At 41.7% G+C, this 19,397-nt stretch overlaps 1 protein-coding gene across 1 annotated transcript; it reads left to right on the forward strand.

Moving 5' to 3' along the window:
- Positions 1 to 4,088: 4,088 nt before the first annotated feature.
- Positions 4,089 to 16,074, forward strand: LOC128118744 (vascular non-inflammatory molecule 3). The gene is made up of 7 exons (XM_052751576.1): positions 4,089 to 4,325; positions 4,437 to 4,567; positions 8,786 to 8,978; positions 10,889 to 11,180; positions 12,381 to 12,751; positions 13,968 to 14,141; positions 15,916 to 16,074. Exons 1-7 carry the CDS (start codon positions 4,113 to 4,115, stop codon positions 16,072 to 16,074), a joined length of 1,533 nt encoding a protein of 510 aa, XP_052607536.1. The 5' UTR covers positions 4,089 to 4,112.
- Positions 16,075 to 19,397: the final 3,323 nt, after the last annotated feature.

Raw genomic sequence — 19,397 nt, forward strand, 5'->3', positions numbered from 1 at the left:
ATGCTAACATGTGTGCAGCTTTACACACTGAGCCATTCTGTGAAGTCCTTAGTATTTTCTAACAGTGGCAGACAGCATTTAGGTTGCCTTATCCTAAACTCCACTGTCTATAAGTTTGATAAATACATCTAAGTTTTCCTCTAATAAACATGACAATTATCTTGTAACTTAATAAATATTTAGCTGAATACCTTGAAATATCAACTTGCTTATTCCTCAGGGATCATGGAGTGCAGAATGAACTGAAAGTTTTCTGTTCCTTCGATTCTTAGGTAGACTCTTCAAGGTCAAGGTGCGGAGTGGGGACTTACGGTGATCATGAAGGTGGAGTCTGATCAATGGAATTGTCACCTTTACAATAGAGACCTCAGAGGGTTCCCTTATTCCTTCCATCAAACAAGAACACAGCAAGGCAATGGTGGTTCATGAAATCAGTGAATGAAGTCTCACAAAAATCACGAACTTCTGCTACATTGGTCTCAGACTTCCCAGCAGCTAGAACTATGAGAGACAAATTTCTATTGATTATAAACACTTTAGTATTTTGTTGTGGCAGCCTAAATAAAGTAAAGCAGCACATTTGTGGAACTGATGCTTAAAATAACAGAAACACTGGGTGTTTTTGAAGTCTGGGTGGCATAGGAGCTGTGTTTTGGAGGGAAATTTTCTGGTGATACGTGTAGAAGGAACAATAGTCTCCAGAGGGGGAAATAGGAGACTGACAGCTAACGTAGCATGATGAATTAGGAGGAAATGTTTAAGAGAAATCTTGCATATTAGATACAGGAATAGAGGGACAACAGGATGACACATGACTACTTAAGTCAGTAGCTGAAATGAGGACATTACTAACATACATATATAATACATTTAAATTATGCAGCTTGTTTAAAGACACAAAGAAATGACATCCTGAAGGTGGACTTTTGGGTCATGGAATAGAAGAGGACTTCACTAAAGTCAGCAGATTTTATAAAGGTGAAGACAGTACTTGATACTGAAGTCCTAGATCCTCCGATTTCTGCACATAACTTCTTCAGAATTAGCCATGTACCAGAGATGCCCAGACATTCAACCCAAGGGTACTTGTCATCAATGACTGTGCCAAAATCTAAGACTTATGTGGTGTCCAGCTAAACTTTCAATGTTTCGGACTATGGTGTAGATATTTTAAGAGAGAAACATCAGCCATTGTTCTGGCTAATATCTGCCAATGATGCGAAACTTGTGCCTGTTCATGCCTCAGCTTGTATGCATCTTTCATGAATGAGTGAGCCCAACATTTTTTTTTTTTTTGGTTTTTCGAGACAGGGTTTCTCTGTGTAGCTTTGCGCCTTTCCTGGATCTTGCTCTCTAGACCAGGCTGGCCTCGAACTCACGGAGATCCGCCTGCCTCTGCCTCCCGAGTGCTGGGATTAAAGGCGTGCGCCACCACCGCCCGGCTGAGCCCAACATTTTTATATACCTGTGAGCCCAAGGTAATTGCTGTTTTCTTTTGTAATTTTGTAAACTCAGTCAAAACAGGAGCTTCTAATATGTAAAAGGGGTTTAAATGGAATTACCTTCTAATGGAGAACAATGTCTTTCCCAGATGCCATAGGTTATCCAATGATAGCCCAGCGACAAGTTTGGATTTCCTCTTTGTGAATTGTTAATCAGTGGGGATGGCTCTTGGTTGCCTTCCAAAACATGATGGCAATACCCATATTGCTGATGACACCACATACTTAAGTCAAAGGACATGGAGAATTAGGCTGGGACTAACCTAGTATCTTTGTCTCTAATGGCTAACTTATATGGCGCCAGAATATACTACAGGGAGACAAAAGTGTTTAACAATCTTATTCAGCTGTGAGGCCTGTGAACTATAGTAGGACCTGGCCTGGCAAGATACACCACCAGTAAAATAATGGCATAAATGTTATGGGAGAAACCAAATACTTCCTGGTTGGATTTAAAGCCTAGTTCATAAGACAAAACTCATGCCTGGTACTGTTAACTGGGCCCAAATCCCATGGCTGATGTATTAGTAACTTTTCTATTGCTGGGATAAAACACCTTGACCAAGGCAATTTACAAAAATAAGTACAGGTTTATGTAGCTTGTGGTGCCAGAGAGATAAGAGTCCGTTACGCAGAGAAGCATGGCAGCAAGCAATAGTGGCTGGAAGGGTTTGCTGAGAGCACAATCTTGAACTTCAAGCATAAACCAGAAATGGTGTGAGTCTTTTACCCTCAAACCCTACTACTAGTTGCTGTGGGATGTTCTGGATGGCAAATATGTTAATAAATAAAACACTGATTGGCCAGTATCCAGACAGGAAGTATAGGCAGGACTAACAGAGAGGAGAATTAAGGGAACAGGAAGGGAAGGAAGAGATTGCCTGCAGCCGCCGCCAGGACAAGAAAGATGTAAGGTACCAGTAAGCCATGAGCCACGTGGCAAAGTATAGATTAATAAAAATGGGCTAAATATAAGAGTAAGAGCTAGACAATGATAGGCCTGAGCTAATGGCCAAGCAGTTTAAATAATATAAGCGTCTGTATGTTTATTTTATAAGTGGGCTCCAGGACTGGCGGGGCTTTGCAGGAACTGCAGAGAAACTCTCCAGCTACAACTAGTGACACACTTCTTCCAACAAGGCCATACCTCCAAAGCCTCGCCAAACAAGCACTACTAACTAGGGACCAAGTATGACATGAGCCTCTGGGAGGGGGGCTTTCTCATTCAAGTTAACATACCTAGCTAGGTTATAGACCCTAGAAAGAGAATTCAATACTATTATTCTTCTAAATGGACATAATAATCAACTGCCCCCTAAGTTCTTACCTATAGGTTAGTACATCTCTCAACCTTCATCTGAGAAGCTTCTTCTTCATTTTCACTTTCCTTCCTTCCTTATTCCTTCCTTTCATTTTTTTTTATAGTAGATGGTGATTAATACAGTGACCTACAACTGGTTGACACGCAGAGAATGAGAGGGAGAGAGAGAGAGAGAGAGAGAGAGAGAGACAGAGAGAGAGAGAGAGAGAGGAGTGCTCACTTCTAAATGAGACATCTATATCACTCACCTCCCCAAAGCTATGGGATGATTGTGTAAGAGGGGATGGAAAGAGCGTAAAAGCCAGAAGTAGTGAACATCACTTCAGTAAGTAGTGTTGGCTGGACATGAAAGGACATGTTATAGACTTGCATGAAATTCTCAAGTGATTAAAAAATGTAAGGGACGGAGAAATGGCTTGATAGTTAGGAGCACTTGTTCTTTCAGAGGACGTGGGTTTAGTTTCCAGTATCCTCACGTTGGCTCATAACAACCTGAAACTCCAGTTCCAGGGGATCCGTCACTTTCTTCTGAACTTCCTGGGCTCCGGTCACAGACATGGTACAATACATACATAGAGGCAAAACACCTACACAAGTAAAATAAAGTAAGTCTAGCAAAAAAGCCTGGAGCTTTTCTTACACTGTTTTTTTTTCCACTGTTACAGCCATGAGTATAAATCCTCCAGTAATTGTTGATGTGATAGCTGTCTTCTAGAACACCCCAATATTGACTCTAATATTGGAAATGATGGTGTACTAGTAAAATATATTTTATTTAAAAATGCACCAAATAAGAATTTTACGGGGGCTGGAGAGATAGCTCAATGGTTAAGAGCACTGGCTGCTCTTCCAGAGGTCCTGAGTTCAATTCCCAGCAACCACATGATGACTCACAACCATCTATAATGAGATCTGGCGCCCTCTTCTGGCCTGCAGGCATATATGCATGCAGAACACTGTATACATAATAAATAAATAAATTAAAAAAAAAAAAAAGAATTTCACCAGTGTGTTTTGGGTGCACTCATCCTTGGATGGCTCAGTAATATGTCTTTCAGAGATGAGTTGGCTTCTGAGCAATGTCAACAGTTGCTGGAAAACCACATGCATGTAATTACGTACTTCTGGCTTCCAGTCTTGCACAACTGCTTTTCTCAATGCTGTGTTGCATAATATATTCATAGGGAGACAAACGTAGCTGGGTGTAGGCAGGACTTTAGTCTGAATATTTTTCCATTGATATACGGCAGAAGAACCTTCTGTTTTTCAAAGATCACTAAATTTTAGCTATGGTTCCATTATATTTTCCTAAATGTGTTGTGAGTTTTGCCCTCTTTGCCCAGGCTGTGGGTGCACTGGATACATTTATTGCTGCTGTATATGAGCATGCTGTTATATTGCCAAACAAAACAGAAACACCTGTTTCGGCAGAAGAGGCTTTGCTTCTGATGAGCAAGAACATAGATGTTTTGGAGAAAGCAATCAAGCTGGCAGCCGAGCAGGTATTACTCTTTTGTTCATGTCTGGGATGGTATATAAATTTGTAACTAGACAAGGACATGGATATTTAGAAATTATGAGAAACGTTTTCTTTCCATACTTACTTTGAGCAGGGTGCACATATCATCGTGACCCCAGAAGATGGAATCTATGGTTGGGTCTTCACCAGGGAGACCATTTACCCCTACCTGGAAGATATACCGGACCCTGAAGTGAACTGGATTCCCTGTAGAGACCCTAAGAGGTAAGATCATGCCAAAGGGTAATGACTCTTTCAACAAAGAGGTTCTGATGAGGTAGAATAGCAAAGTCACCATGCTTGACTTGTCATTTTTCAGATGATTAGACAGTCGGTGGCGTTGGACTTTAATGTTTCATAGTGTTCACTACTCAATGTGTCTCCCATCTGGTGAATGACTTCAGATAAGAATGCTTGATTTGTTACTTACCGCAGTTTCTGTTAAAGCCTAGCATATGAACACACTGTTTCCAACAAGTATGTTCAACTGAGCTTCAGCCAAGCGAGAATGTTGTCTCTGGAACCTGTTCTTTCAAGTCCAAGTCAGTCAGTTGACCCAGGAGCACCTGCATCCTTCATGAGAATAGTGAAAAGATCAATGAGCCCATGTTTCTAAAGCTGTGCTGTCACCAGGATTTCACAGTAGTACATGGGGCTTCAGACAGGACGCTCTCTTTCTGAGTCCCCATCTTACTACCTCCCAGCTGAGCGGTACAGGGCACATAGCACACATGCTTGTCATTCTGTCCCTTTCTTTACCTATAAAACAAGGGCAATGAAATCGTATCTCTATTTCCCTTATGGGGGGAGGAGAGTGCCAAATGAAATTGTGTGTGTGAAACCTTAGCCTGCAGCCTCCCCTTGAACGTCTCATGTCGCATGACATCTTGACAGGAGAAACTGACTGGGAACTACTCTGAACTCTTGACCTTAGAGAAATCTTTAGCACTTATTAATAGCTGTGGTTTAGGCACAACTTTCTTGAGAATATGTGTGTGTGTGTGTGTGTGTGTGTGTGTGTGTGTGTGTGTGTGTGTTATGTGTAATTACATACGCTTTTAAAAGAACGATGAAATAGATTATTTTAGGCATAATTATTTACCTTGTAGCATAGTTCACAGGTAATTTAAGTGGAGAAATTTGAAAAGTGCTTTCAGTTGCTAAATTTATATCTGCACGCACCTGCTCAGACTCATATTTATTGCCTACAAGGAGGAGCTTTTTAAATAATTCTTGCCACATGACATCACCTGGAAAATAAGTACAGTACTCCCATACTTGAGCCCTGCTATGTAAATCAAGCCTCAATCTGAGACTTCCGCCTTTGGGAAAGTGTTTTTAAATGTTACCTGGCCTGTGTGTCCAGAAAGCATTGGAATAGTGACTCATTGTCATCTTGTCAAGGGCTTTCCCTAGGTCAGGAAGCAATTGTTACTTGCTGTAATTTTAGAGGCTTATACTGAAATATGCTTCATGGGATAATGCCACTAGAGCTACTCTCCTAGGAGAAGATGCTCATAAATCTGATAGTTAAGCTTATGTGAATTTTGTTGTTGGGATAGTAAATGGCTCATTTTTAACACTAATGATTCTGATAGATATTCAGTTTTGTGAGATAAAAATGGGGAAATCAAGCTGCATCTAGCACTATATCCCAGCACTCGGGAATCTGAGGTGGGAGGAATTGCTTCATGAGGTTAAAGGCATCCTGGGCTACATTGTAAAACTCTATTGAAAGCAAAGCAAAACAACAATAATAAAATGGAACTATTGGGGAGATGGCTCAGTGGATAAAGCACTTACCAATCAAATGTGAGAACTGGATCCCCAGAACCTATGCGAAATCCAGCAGACATGAGGGCCCCCTGTCCACCTGTCGTCCAATACTTGGGAGGCAGTGATGGGGGAATCCCAGGAAACCTTAGCTAGTTACACTAGTAGAGATTGACAAACTGTGTTTGCTGAAGATTCTGTGAGAATGATCAGGGAAGACACACAGCATCGATTTTGGACATCCACCTGGACACCCACACATACGTACATGCACCTTCCCACATGTGTGCACTTACACACAATTGAGCACACATGCACACATACACAAGCATGCACATGTCACTGTTCTACTCGTCTCCTCACAATTACAGAAATCTGTAAGAGGTGTCAGCTACGCATTGTGCTTTTACTGAATTCCGAGAGCTGTATCTGGTGTGCTATGTGTATTCAGTCTTTCACTAATGACAGTAGGTGTCACTATCTGCATATTAACTATGAGAAGAAAGGGAGAGTTAAGACTGCATAATTAGTAATTAGGTTAAGTAGAATTAAAGAAAGCCATTTGCGGGCTGGGGAGTGGGCTCAGCCTATAAAGTGCATGCCAAGATAGTGTGAAAGCCTGAATTTGATCCCCAGAACCTACTTAAAAAACTGGGAACAGTAACACACACTTGAAATTTTGGCAATGGCAAGTTGGGAAGCAGAATCATTCAAATTCCTAGAGTTTGCTGGTCAGTCAGCCTAGCTTTCTTACTTGGTGAAATCCTGGGCCAAAGAGAGAGATACTGTGTGAGAAGAAGCAGGGATGGGGAAAGTGACTGAGGAATGGTGTGGTGATATTGTGTTCCCCAATATATTGTGCACCCTAATAAACTTATCTGGGGTTAGAGAACAGAACAGCCACTAGATATGGAGGCCAGAAAATGGTGGCACACACACCTTTAATACTAGCATTCAGGAGGCAGAAATCCATCTGTATCTCTGCAAGTTCATAGCCACACTGGAAACAGCCAGGCATGATGACACATGCCTTTAATCCCAGGAAGTGATGACAGGAAGCAGAAAGGTATATAAGGCATGAGAACCAGGAACTAGAGCCTGGTTAAACTTTTAGGCTTCTAGCAGCAGTTCAGCTGAGATCCATTTGGATGAGGACTCAGAGGCTTCCGGTTTGAGGAAACAGGATCTGCAGCGAAGTTGGCGAGGTGGGGTAGCTGTGGCTGGTTCTGTTTCTCTGATCTTTCAGCATTCACCCCAATACCTAGCTCCAGGTTTCTTTTTATTACTAAGACCCTTAAGATTCGTGCTATAGAATGGCATCCAGGGTGGTCTTCTGATTCCACAAGCGTACATATGTGCACCCACACCCACAAGTGCACCTACACCCACACACATGAACAAATGCATATATATGTATATATACACACACACACACACATATATATATATATATATATATCTATATATATATATATCACAGCCATTTGCATTAAGCCATGGTAGCTTAATAGATTTGTCAGCATACTACATTATACTGAAAATTATAATGTCTAACATATATTTATTCATGAAAGGTAGTCTGTGAAATCCTCCTCCTTATGACTTTGGCCTCTGATCTGTCTTGTTGAGTACATTTCTATTCCCAGCATATATCCCTCACACGAGAGACATCAAATATTTGAAGCTCTATGTCACCTCACCACATTCCCTTCCTATTTCTAGGATAAACATAAAGACTATTTCATGATGTGTGCTTTTCTCCATGAGAACCTTCTAAGACAGAAAGGAAGCTGATTTGTTGGATGAGAAAATCGAGCCACGCCCATGCACTGTCTATTTGTTTACATCCCCACTGCACAACGCTGCATTTGCTCCCTGTAGAAGATGACCTGCACAGGACCAACCATTTTCTGCCACTTGGTACTTTGTTTTCAACCACGGTTTATAGCCACAAGTTTGTAATATTCTAGCTGGGGTTACAGATGAGGTCCTTCTCATAGAGGGTTTTGCTGCATTTCAAACCCATGCACAGCTTCTCTTCCCCCTCTAAGAAAGAGTATTCTTTTCCCTTCAGTCTTCTCTAGACTTCCCTCCTGGGCCACCTGGAACTTTAGAGGACACTAGTAACCATAAAGACAAACACTATGCTGGCCATAACAACTTTTATTTTTCCTTTGCGATCATGTATATACATGTGGGTAAGTCATCTCTCTGTGTGTGTATGTATATACATGTGGGTATATACATGTCATCTCTGTGTGTGTGTGTGCACATGTGAGCACGCAGTGTGTATTTGGAGGTCAGAGGACAACATTGGATGTAGGTGGTGTGCAGTTACTGTCTACTACTGTTTGAGATAGGGTCTCTCACTGGCCTGGAACTCTGCCGCATAGGGCAGACGAGCTGGCTCCCAAGCTTCCACAGGTCTGTCTGTCTCTGTCTCCCATCTCCCTGTTGCTAAGATTACAGGCGTATGATGCTGTGCCTGGCATTTACACAGGTTCTGGGATCTGAACTCAGGTCCTCACACTTGGAGGTGTTTTCCTGACTAAACCATCTCCCCAGTCTGCATGTGAGTTTTAAATTCTTTTCTCCTGATTCTTGACCTAGAGCTGTTGCATTATAGGAAATGGCAAACTATAGTATCACTTTGATATTTTGATGAATTAGGTTTGGCTACACACCTGTGCAGGAGAGACTCAGCTGCCTTGCCAAAGATAACTCTATCTATGTTGTGGCAAATATTGGGGACAAGAAGCCATGTAATGCTACTGACCCTCAATGTCCTCTGGATGGCCGTTATCAATACAACACCAATGTGGTATTTGATTCTGAGGGTAGGCTAACAGCCCGATACCATAAGGTAAGAATTACCAATGCCTTTGCTAAACTTAGTTTATTTCTGTTGTTTGTGATATATATATATATATATATATATATATATATATATATATTTGTTTTTTTAATACTGGAGATGTAACTGGTACAGAAACACCTCATAATCATTACCATTTCTGCTTGAAAAGACAATTTCATTTATTTGTATACCAATTAAGGATTCTCTGTGTGAGTTAATCATAAAGTAGAATATAGCAAAATGTCAAAATGGATGTGATAATAGACTCACAAAGACTGAATATCTTTTGAGAAAGAAGGGGAAATGTTGCTTCATATTTGAGTTAGTATCAGAGGGTTTGGGGGTATGTAATTTGTCATTCTTTAATACTAAGTTACTATGTATTTCAACATAACTTTTTGACTACTATGCAACAAAAACTCCAACAGAAACTGGTTCTTAAAAAAAAAAAGGAACTATCCTTATTTGTATAACTGAAAAAAAAAAAAAAACTTATCACAGAAAAGGTAGATCTCATTCCAGGAGCAGTCAGTCCATTTCTCAGAGATATGATCCACCCCTCTAGGTCTTACTAACAGCTTTTGCTCAGGATAAATGTCCTTTTAGCAGTCATGTGGCCACAACAGCACAACACAAAATTTTTATCTTTATGAACAAAGTCCACAGAAACATGCATTTCTGTTACGTAGACACTCTGCAATGCAATGGTCTCCTCACTCTTTCATTCCAGCTAGGTCACAGGCCCATCCTGACCCCATCGACTATTCTATGCAGGACGCAGTATCACAGAGGAAGTGGGTGGAGGAGCAACAGAGCCTCAGGAACACGGGCATGTGGGGTAGCTGATGCCAGACTGCACTAACACATGCATCAGACCAAGTGAAGACTCAGCTGAATAAGTGCTCTGCTCCTGAGCAGGAGTTAACTAGTCAGGGTTCAGGAGAGACCATACTAATGGAAGACACATTTGGGTGCCTGACAAGAATAATGATGATGTAACCCTGTCTCAAAAAACCAATAATAATAATAATAATAATAATAATAATAATAATAATTATTATTATTATAATGATGTGACAAATACTGGGAATGAAGAGCTGTGAAACTTCAGTGATCTTCAGTATTCCCCAACACACACCCCTGCCCCCATGGCTGCCATCAATACAATGCTTACAACTTGGAATCAACAATCAGACAGAAAAAAAAAAATAAGATTACTAATAGCTTAGTAAGTATCAAGACTTAGCAGCTCCAAAGTAGAAAATAACTTTAAGTCAACTTCATTTAATTGATATAAAGGCCACAGTAAACGTGATGAAGTTTGTTGTATTCACACATGCTACACCTCGCTTAGGGAGTGCTTCCTGTTCATGTTTAAAGAACACAGTGGAAACAGTTTTAAAATTATGAGACTCAAGAGTTTATCTGGTCTGTGGGCTAAATAGATGGTTCAGCTCAAGAGTACACACTGCTTTTACAGAGGTCCTTAGTTCAATTCCCAGCATCCATCTTGGGTAACCCACAACTGCTTGTCACTTCAGTTCTAGAGGACCTAAAGCCTCTTCTGATCCATTGGTACCCACACTCACATGTACGTGCTTTCACGTAGATACTGCCAAATCATTAAAAATAATGTGAACATTTTTCATTCTGCAGTTTTAAAGGTAGAAGAAATATTGCATCTTAGATGTCATTTGATTTTATTTGTTCACTGATGCTTAAAAATAATGCGTTTTGATTAATGTCACGATGTGGAAACTCACAGATAGATGGTATGATTGGCACGATGTTTGCAAATCTTTGCAAACCATATGCACACCAACACACACGGAAGAAAAGATTTTGTGGGTATTGACCACCTCTATCGGCAAACTCATTCTTTACTAGTTTCTCCCTTCTCTGCTTGTCTTGGACAGTACAATCTTTTCGAACCAGAGATTCAGTTTGATTTCCCCAAAGATTCTGAGTTGGTGACCTTTGACACTCCCTTTGGGAGGTTTGGCATCTTCACTTGCTTTGACATTTTTTCTTACGACCCCGCTGTGGTGACGGTGAAGGACTTTCAAGTTGACAGTGTTCTCTACCCTGCGGCATGGTACAACACTCTGCCTCTCCTTTCAGCCGTCCCATTCCATTCAGCTTGGGCCAGAGCCATGGGAGTCAACCTGCTCGCTGCAAACACCCACAACACCACAATGCACATGACAGGTAACTGGCCAGTCATCCAGCCATCAAGTGACAATGACAGTCTTGGGGAAGGACTCCTCGTTGATTGTTCAAACCAAACTTTTCTTGGATGGCTAACTTCACTACCATAAAATTAATAATACTATGGATTTCTGCTTAAGGTTTGATTAATTTATTTACATGTTTATTGTCTGAAGACAGGAAATCAGTTGTTTTATTTTTGAGACTGGATCTTGCTATACAGCCCAGGCAGGCCTTAAGTTTATGATCCTTCTGCTTCAGCCTCCCGATGGCTGGGATTACAAACATTCGCTGCCATGCCTGGCTAGCAGCATAGGCTTCTGCTTAAGGAGCTTTATTATGGTAAGGAAAGGAAGTCAATAGTATCTCGATCTTCAAGAGGGAAAATTGAAGTTATAAAGAGGTCAAGTCATGTAGGTGGTGGTGGATGGAGAGATGGCGCGGCCAAAAAAGGTTAGGCTTACAACCAAAGTTACTAAAAGAAACAAAAACCAAACAAACAGGTCAATGCTAGACCTAAGGTAAGTCCCAGCCGACCACCTATTAGTAGTACTGAAATAAATCTTGAAATGACAGAATAGCTAAGCTAAATTGGTTTTAGAGTTTACTCTTGGTAGTATCCTCACTAAGAGTAATACTTGACTCCCTCTTGACTGGTTTTCACTATGGCAAATTATGGTAAATTTCAAACCCAAATCCATTAATTAGATCACCAGAGAGCTGAAATTATTCTTCACACTTCAGGGAATTTTTGATTTTCTTGTTAAATTGGTTTAAAGAAGAAACTTTCTGTTTTTTGTTTTCTTCACCACCCCCCCCTCCCACCCCCCACTCCCACCCCCGCAGACAGAGTTTCTCTGTGTAGTTTTGGTGCCTGTCCTGGATCTCACTCTGTAGACTAGGCTGGCCTTGAACTCAGAGATCTGCCTGTCTCTGTCTCCTAGTGCTGGGATTAAAGGCATGTGCCACCACTGCCCGGCAGAGAAACATTTTTTTTAAAAAAGATTTTAAAAAGTAAAATCTTTAAATGATCACTTCAGTACCTTATGCAGAAAGCAGAGTCAGACTGAATTTCCAATAACGTCTTCTAAAAATGCATTGTGCTTTAATAACATTCCGTTTAGTTTCTCACGGGAATGTTCTCTTTGTCACCAGCAAAAGTTTGGAAGCAATACTTGTGTTTCTCTATGTTGGCCACAGGGAGTGGGATCTACAGCCCAGAGGCTGTCGGTGTGTACCACTATGACATGGAGACAGACAGCGGCCAGCTACTGTTATCAGAACTGAAGTCTCGGCCCCGCCAGTCCACCCCCGCTGCAGAAGTAGACTGGAGTGCTTATGCCAGAAGTATCAAGCCATTCTCCTCAGAGCAGGCAGACTTCCCAGGGATGCTTTATTTTGATGAGTTCAGCTTCACCAAGCTTTCTGGAAGCACTGGAAATGTCACAGTTTGCCAAAAGGACCTGTGTTGTTACCTGACTTACAAGATGTCAGAGAAACGAATGGATGAGGCCTATGTGCTGGGTGCCTTTGATGGACTGCACACAGTGGAAGGCCAATACTACTTACAGGTAGAATGCTTGAATGTGTTAGGATGACCGGATGACTATGTTTTAGTCTAAGTCATTGGTTTTTATTACTGTGGTTAAGACCATCAATAAAAGTAACTTAAAGGGGAAAGGACTTAATTGGCTTACTGTGGAGATCACCAAGTCCATCACCGAGGGAAGTCAGGGCAGGAACTCAAGGCAGGAACTGAAACAGAGCCCATGGAGGAATGTTGCTTACTGGCTTGTTCCCTGTGGGCTTGCTCAGCCTTTTTTCTCATACAACCCAAGAGCCCCCGCCCAGGGGTGGCACCACCCATAGTGGGCTGGGCCCTCCCTCGTAAATAATCTTTAGTGGAGAAAATACCCCCTCAGACTTGCCCTACAGACAATCTGATGGAGGCATTTCCTCAATGGAAGTTCCTCTTTCCAGCTGACTCTAGCTGTGTCAAGTTCACAAATAATTAAATATAAAATGATCAGCACAGGTATCATAGCTTTTCCTTCAAAATTGAATTAAATTCAGTTAGTTTGTATCCAGACATATGTAAATATGTAATGTTGTATTTATCAGATTTATTTGCAGCCACCGAACATTTAATTTGTTCTTTTTTTTTTTTTTTTGCCAGAACAAATTCTTTTTCTTGGCTACAAGGTGAAAGGCATAAAGCAGATTGAGGAGTTCTCTGCAGGCAAGTTCAGGTTTAAAAGGCTGCAATGTCTATGCATCCTCTTGTTACTTTAGAGAAATGTTTTGCAGACTATCTTCAACTGGGGTCTAAATTAATTTGTGACCCACTGTAGAATCTGGCTGCATGACTGAGTTAAAGGAAAAATTTAACCAAAGCAAATGACTTAGATAATAATCCAAATTAGAATTATCCAGAGCACTGACCTTTAAAATTCGATCACATTTGCCTTTATTAAAAGTGTAATAATTGCAGGGTGGTGGTGGCAAACATCTTTAATTCCATCACTTGGGAAGCAAAGGCAGGTAAATCTCTGAGTTTGAAGCCAGCCTGGTCGACAGAGTGAGTTCCAGGACAGCCACGGCTACACAGAGAAACCCTGTCTCGAAAAACAAAAACAAAAACAAAAAACCAACCAAACAAAAAAAGAGTAATAATCTTGTCCCACTAAATTTGACAAAAGATTTAACAAGTTGTGACAGTTTAAATGGAAACTCTATTCTTTGAAACTGAATTATGACTATTTTTTTCCTTTCCCCCCCTTTACACAGATATGCACATTGCTGAAGTGTCAAACCACCAACTTGAGAACTTGTGGGGAACCTGTGGGGTCAGCTTTCACCAAGTTTGAAGAATTCTCTCTCAGTGGCACCTTTGGGACGAACTACGTTTTTCCTCAGCTTGTCCTAAGTGGGAGTCAGCTTGCCCTGGAAAGATATTATGAAGTAGGAAGTCTCCAAGTGGACAAATTTCTTTGAGTAGATGAAGTAGAGGAACATAATCATGATCTTTGAAATAAAGGGCTGGGCAGTGGTGGTTCATGCCTTTAATTCCAGCACTCAGGAGGCAGAGGCAGACCAACCTTTGTGAGTTAGGGGCCAGCCTGGTCTACAGAGTGAGTTCTAGGACAGCCAAGGTTACACAGAAAGACCCTGTCTCAAAAAACAAAACAAAACTGAAAAAGAAAAAGAAAGAAAGAAAGGAAGGAAGAGAGAAAGAGAGAGAGGGAGGGAGGGAGGGAGGGAGGGAGGAAGGAAGGAAGGAAGGAAGGAAGGAAGGAAGGAAGGAAGGAAGGAAGGAAGGAAGGGGCAAGGGGCAGTATTGAACTATTGCCCTCTGCAGTCTATGAGAAATACTGTGAAACAGAGCAAGCTGTAGTTGCCGACTGTATTTATCCTGAATTGGCAAGTTGGGGTGAATTGTTCTGTAAAAATGCAAAGGGAATTAGAATACAGATTGCTAATAACCCTTTGTATAATGTAGAAGATTCAAGTTAAGCATAGTTCATTAAATAGCACAAAGCTGGGCCTGGGAGAGCAGCAGCCTGCATTCTAAACTACGTAGGAGACTGAGGTAAAACGGACAGACGTCCAAGGCCTGCAGAGGCTACAAAGTGAGTCGAAGGCCAGTCTGAACTGACAATTTTGTGAGATCTAGTCTCAAAATAAAAATTTAAAAATGTAATCCCAGTACTCTGGAGGCAGAGGCAGGTGGATCACTGTGAGTTTGAGGCCAACCTGGTAGGCACAGCTAGTTTCAGGACAGTCAGGACTACACAGAGAGACCCTGTCTCAAAAAAACCATATATATGTATATACACACATATATATATACACACACAGAGCTATATATGTAAACACACACACACACACACACACACACACACACACACACACACACACACACACACGAGCTGGCTGAAGGGATGGCTCGGCTGTTAACAGCATTTTCTAGTCTTCGAGAGGATCAAGATTGACTCCCAGCATGCACATGACCAGTTACAACTCTGTCAGTAATTCCTTTTCTAGGGACTGATATCCTCTTCTGACCTTCTCAGACATTGCATGCATATGGTGCAAATACATATGTGCAGGCAAAACATTTGTATACATAAAATAAAAATTAAGCTGGAAACATGGCTTAGTGGTTTAGCACTTGTTGCTCTTGCAGAGAACCTGGGTTTAATTCTTAATATCCACATGGTGGCTCATGCTAATCAGTAACTCCAGTTCGAAGGGATCTGTGTTCAACACTCTCTTCTGACCTCCACAGGCACCAAGCATGCACATAGTGAGCAGACGTGCATGCTGGTCAAACACTCACACACAAGACCAATAAGTGTGTTGAAAAAGTAATAGTGTGTTTTAAAGAGGTCAGAATACAGATCACGGGTAGAGGCTTTGTCTAGCATGCACAATACCCTGAGTTCAGTTAGGTTAGGAACACTGCATATGAAGCTTACTTCATGGGAGTGTTGAGAAGTTGTTTTCATGCTAGCAATAGTTGTGTAGTGGTTCATGAGTTTTAAAAGAGATTATTTGCTACATTTTCACCCCATCTCTCTATAATTAGACCAAAGTCAGAAAGCTGGGTCTTCTGCCACCAAATCGTGTGTGCTTTATACCACCCAATGCTGCTCTTGGAAGGATGTTTCTAGAAGGAGATGTTGGTGGAAACTGAGCTTGGTATTGGAGTTAATCCTTTGCTATCTTTCCTCAGGTTTCAAGAGATGGACGTCTCAGAAGCCGAGGTGGAGTCCCTTTGCCTGTCTTAGTGATGGCCCTATATGGAAGAATGTTCGAGAAGGACCCTCCACGCTTAGGGCAGGGACCTAGGAAGTTACAAAGGAACCCCTTCACTGGGGACTGTCAGGATTAGCTTGGCAAAGAGAGGGGGCATAAATGAAAGAGGGGGCAAGCATCTGTAGTATTTGATTAGAAGATACAATGTAAGCTGTTGAAAGGGCAAACCAAATGAAGAAACAAAAGAATAAAATAAAAAGCAATTGGTATGCTATGGCCTGGATATGGTTCGTTCCCTCCAAAATGCACTATCAAATTTAATTTCTATCATGAAGTATTAAGAGAGTGGGCCACTTCATTCAGCCATGGTTTTTAGAAGTGAGCTTTTAGGGAAAGATGAGGATTATCTAAATAACTAGGGTGGAGACCCATGGTTGAATATTGTGGCTTTATAAATGTGAAGGTGTGTGTGTGTCGGGGGGTGTAGCACACAGCAGCACCATTTCCTATCGTGTGATGTCTTACACTACTTTAAGACTCTGTTGCTAAAAAGAGTATTACCAGATGAGGACCCTTGTCTTTGAACTAGAACTGTGAGCCAATATCAGCCTATTTTCTTTATAATGTACCCAATATACAATACTGTGATATTAGCAAATGAAAACAGGCTACCATAGATCGGGTATGCACATACTTGGGATAGCATAAATGTGTTAGTTGGAGTGGCATCCAGCTTTCATGAATATGTCCAGATATATGTAAATATGTAATGTAGAATGTGTATTTAAGGGAGAGCAGGGCTTCTTTCGCAGGAACTGCTCTGTTGAATCCAAACAATGATTCCATCAGGTGAAGGTCACTTTCATGGATTAACTCAATTAGACATGGTTGCTCAGTTGGCTGATTAAACATTTCTGAGTATGTGATGCGGGAATTTCTGATAGATTACAATTGGTGGGCTGACCCTGGGTGAGGAAAGGCCCAGGCAAGCAGGCATGGAGAACAGGAGAGACACACACTAATGGACCAAAGGCTACAAGCTCTGTGAAGCTGGTTTAGGGTTCAAAATGCCCGAGAACGCCATCTTTGGTCTCTGGGAACCGATCTCACCAGCTGAGAATAAACCTGGAGATTGATGGTCTGAGCCCAAGGCTGGCAGATGGATCAAATTCTGGAGCTATCTGTTAGTTACTTACTACTCTAGAGGCCGAGGATGCTGAAATTCCAAGAGCATGCATTATACTCACAGCTCTGTCCTCCCACCTGGTTCATTAGCACTCAGAAGGTCTTGAAAGTACGAAGGCAGATTTCTGCCTGAACTGATGGTAGTGTTACAGTTGCTTCCCACTCTCCCAGCACCCTTGGGCGGCGCCCCTAAATAAAACAATCATTCTGGGGTCGGGGCTCTGCTCTGGAGACTAAGACAGTCTTCTTACTCCATAGACTGCAAAACCAAATGTGGCCAGCAGAGGCCCCTGATGCGCAAAGAGTAAAGCAGCTGCCAGGCAAAAGGATCCTAGCAGACATTAGACCATACAGACCCTGCAGCAGCGTAAACCAAAGGAAAAACAAGAATCCACATGTTCAGTGGAACCTGCCCTGCCTCTGTGCCTGTGACTGGCATCTCCAACTTTCCGTAGATGACAAAGCTGCGTCATCACCTCATCTTCTCATGTGTTTCATTTTTACTTTCTACATGGTTACTAGATTGCCGATTTTTAAAATGTTTTCATGTTTTTGTTATTTTCCTTCATACAATCATCTAATTTTGTCTATGTGTTTTTCTACTATTGGGCAATATATTTTCTTTGCCTCAGCTTTAGCTATCTTTTTTTTTTTTTTTTTTTTTTTTTTTTTTTTTTTTTTTTGGTGTGTCCTTCCGTCTCCTATCCCTACATTTAATATTATCTCGGTTTTATTTTATTGGTTTCTTAAAAGAGACTCTCATAGCTGGGCATGATGGCTGTCTTAGGATTTCTATTGCTGTGAAGAGAGACCATGACCATGGCAACTCTTATAAAGGAAAACATTTCCTTGGGGCTGGCTTACAGTTCAGAGGTTTAGTCCATTGTCATCATAGTGGGAAGCATGGTGGCATGCAGGCAGACATGGTCCTGCAGAGTAGCTGAGAGTTCCACATCTGGATATCTGGACCCGCAGGCAGCAGGAAGAAGAGACAGTGAGCCACTAGGCCTGGCTTGAGCTTCTGAGACTTCAAAGCCCACCCCTGTTACACACTTCCTCCAACAATGCCACACCTACTCCAACCGTGTGACACCTCCTAATAGTGCCACTCTGTGAGTCTACGGGTGCCATCCATTTTCATTCAAACCACCACAGTGGTGTATATCTTTAACGCCAGCACTATCAAGGTAGAGCTGGGTAGATCTCTGAGTTTGAGGTTAGCCTGGCCTATATAGAAAGTTCTAGGCCAGACAAGGCTACATAGTGAGATTTGTCTCAACAAATAAAGAAGGCACTAGTGATAACTATTCTTGGCTGTTAAATTGATTACATCTGGAATTAACTAAAACACAAATGACTGGTTATACCTGTGAAGGATTTTCATTTTTCTTAATTAAATCATTTGAAGTGGGAAGACCCACTTTTAATCTGGATCTTTGAGGTAGGAAAAATCCACATTTAATTCAGATCTTTTGAAATGAGAAGATCCACCCTTAATCTGGACCACACCTTCTGTGTGAAGCCTATATAAAAGGTGGAAGAAGGAAGCTTTCTCTTTTTGCCTGTTTGCTCCCACTCTGGCTAGCAAGTTCATTCCTTCACTGTCATTAAAGCCTAACTCTTTGGGATTCCAGGGATTTCAGCATATACTGAAGACCAGCTGAGACATCTAGCCTCATGGACTGAACAACTACTGGATTCTTGAAACTTCTGTTGGTAGACAGTCATTGTTGGACTAGCTGGACCACAGCCTGTAAACTATTCTAATAAATGCCCCCTCTCTCTTTCTCTTTCTGTCTTTGTACACACACACACACACACACACACACACACACACACACACACACACACGAAGGGTTATGTGCATGGTGTGGGTACATATGGAGAAGCCAGAGAATGACATTGGGTGTCCTGCTCTGTCACTCTCCACCTTGTTCACTTGAGACATGGTCTCTCATTGATCCTGAAGCCAGGCTAGATATCTGCAAGCCCCAGAGATCCTTGTCTCTTCTTTCTCCAAGGTTGGGGCTACAGAAGTGTGTGATGGTATTGTGTTCCCCAAAATATTGTGCACCCTAATAAACTTATCTGGGGTCAGAGACAGAACAGCCACTAGATACAAACGCTAGAAAATGGTGGCACTCACGCCTTTAATCCTAGGACTCCAGAGGTAGAAATCCCTCTGGATCTCTGTGAGTTCAAGGCCACATTGGAAACAGCCAGGCATGGTGACTCACGCCTTTAATCCCAGAAAGCGAGCCTTTAATCCCAGGG

The sequence above is a fragment of the Peromyscus californicus genome, unplaced genomic scaffold, assembly GCF_007827085.1.
Source record: "Peromyscus californicus insignis strain IS unplaced genomic scaffold, ASM782708v3 Scaffold_22__1_contigs__length_63687245, whole genome shotgun sequence".
Lineage (NCBI taxonomy): Eukaryota > Metazoa > Chordata > Mammalia > Rodentia > Cricetidae > Peromyscus > Peromyscus californicus.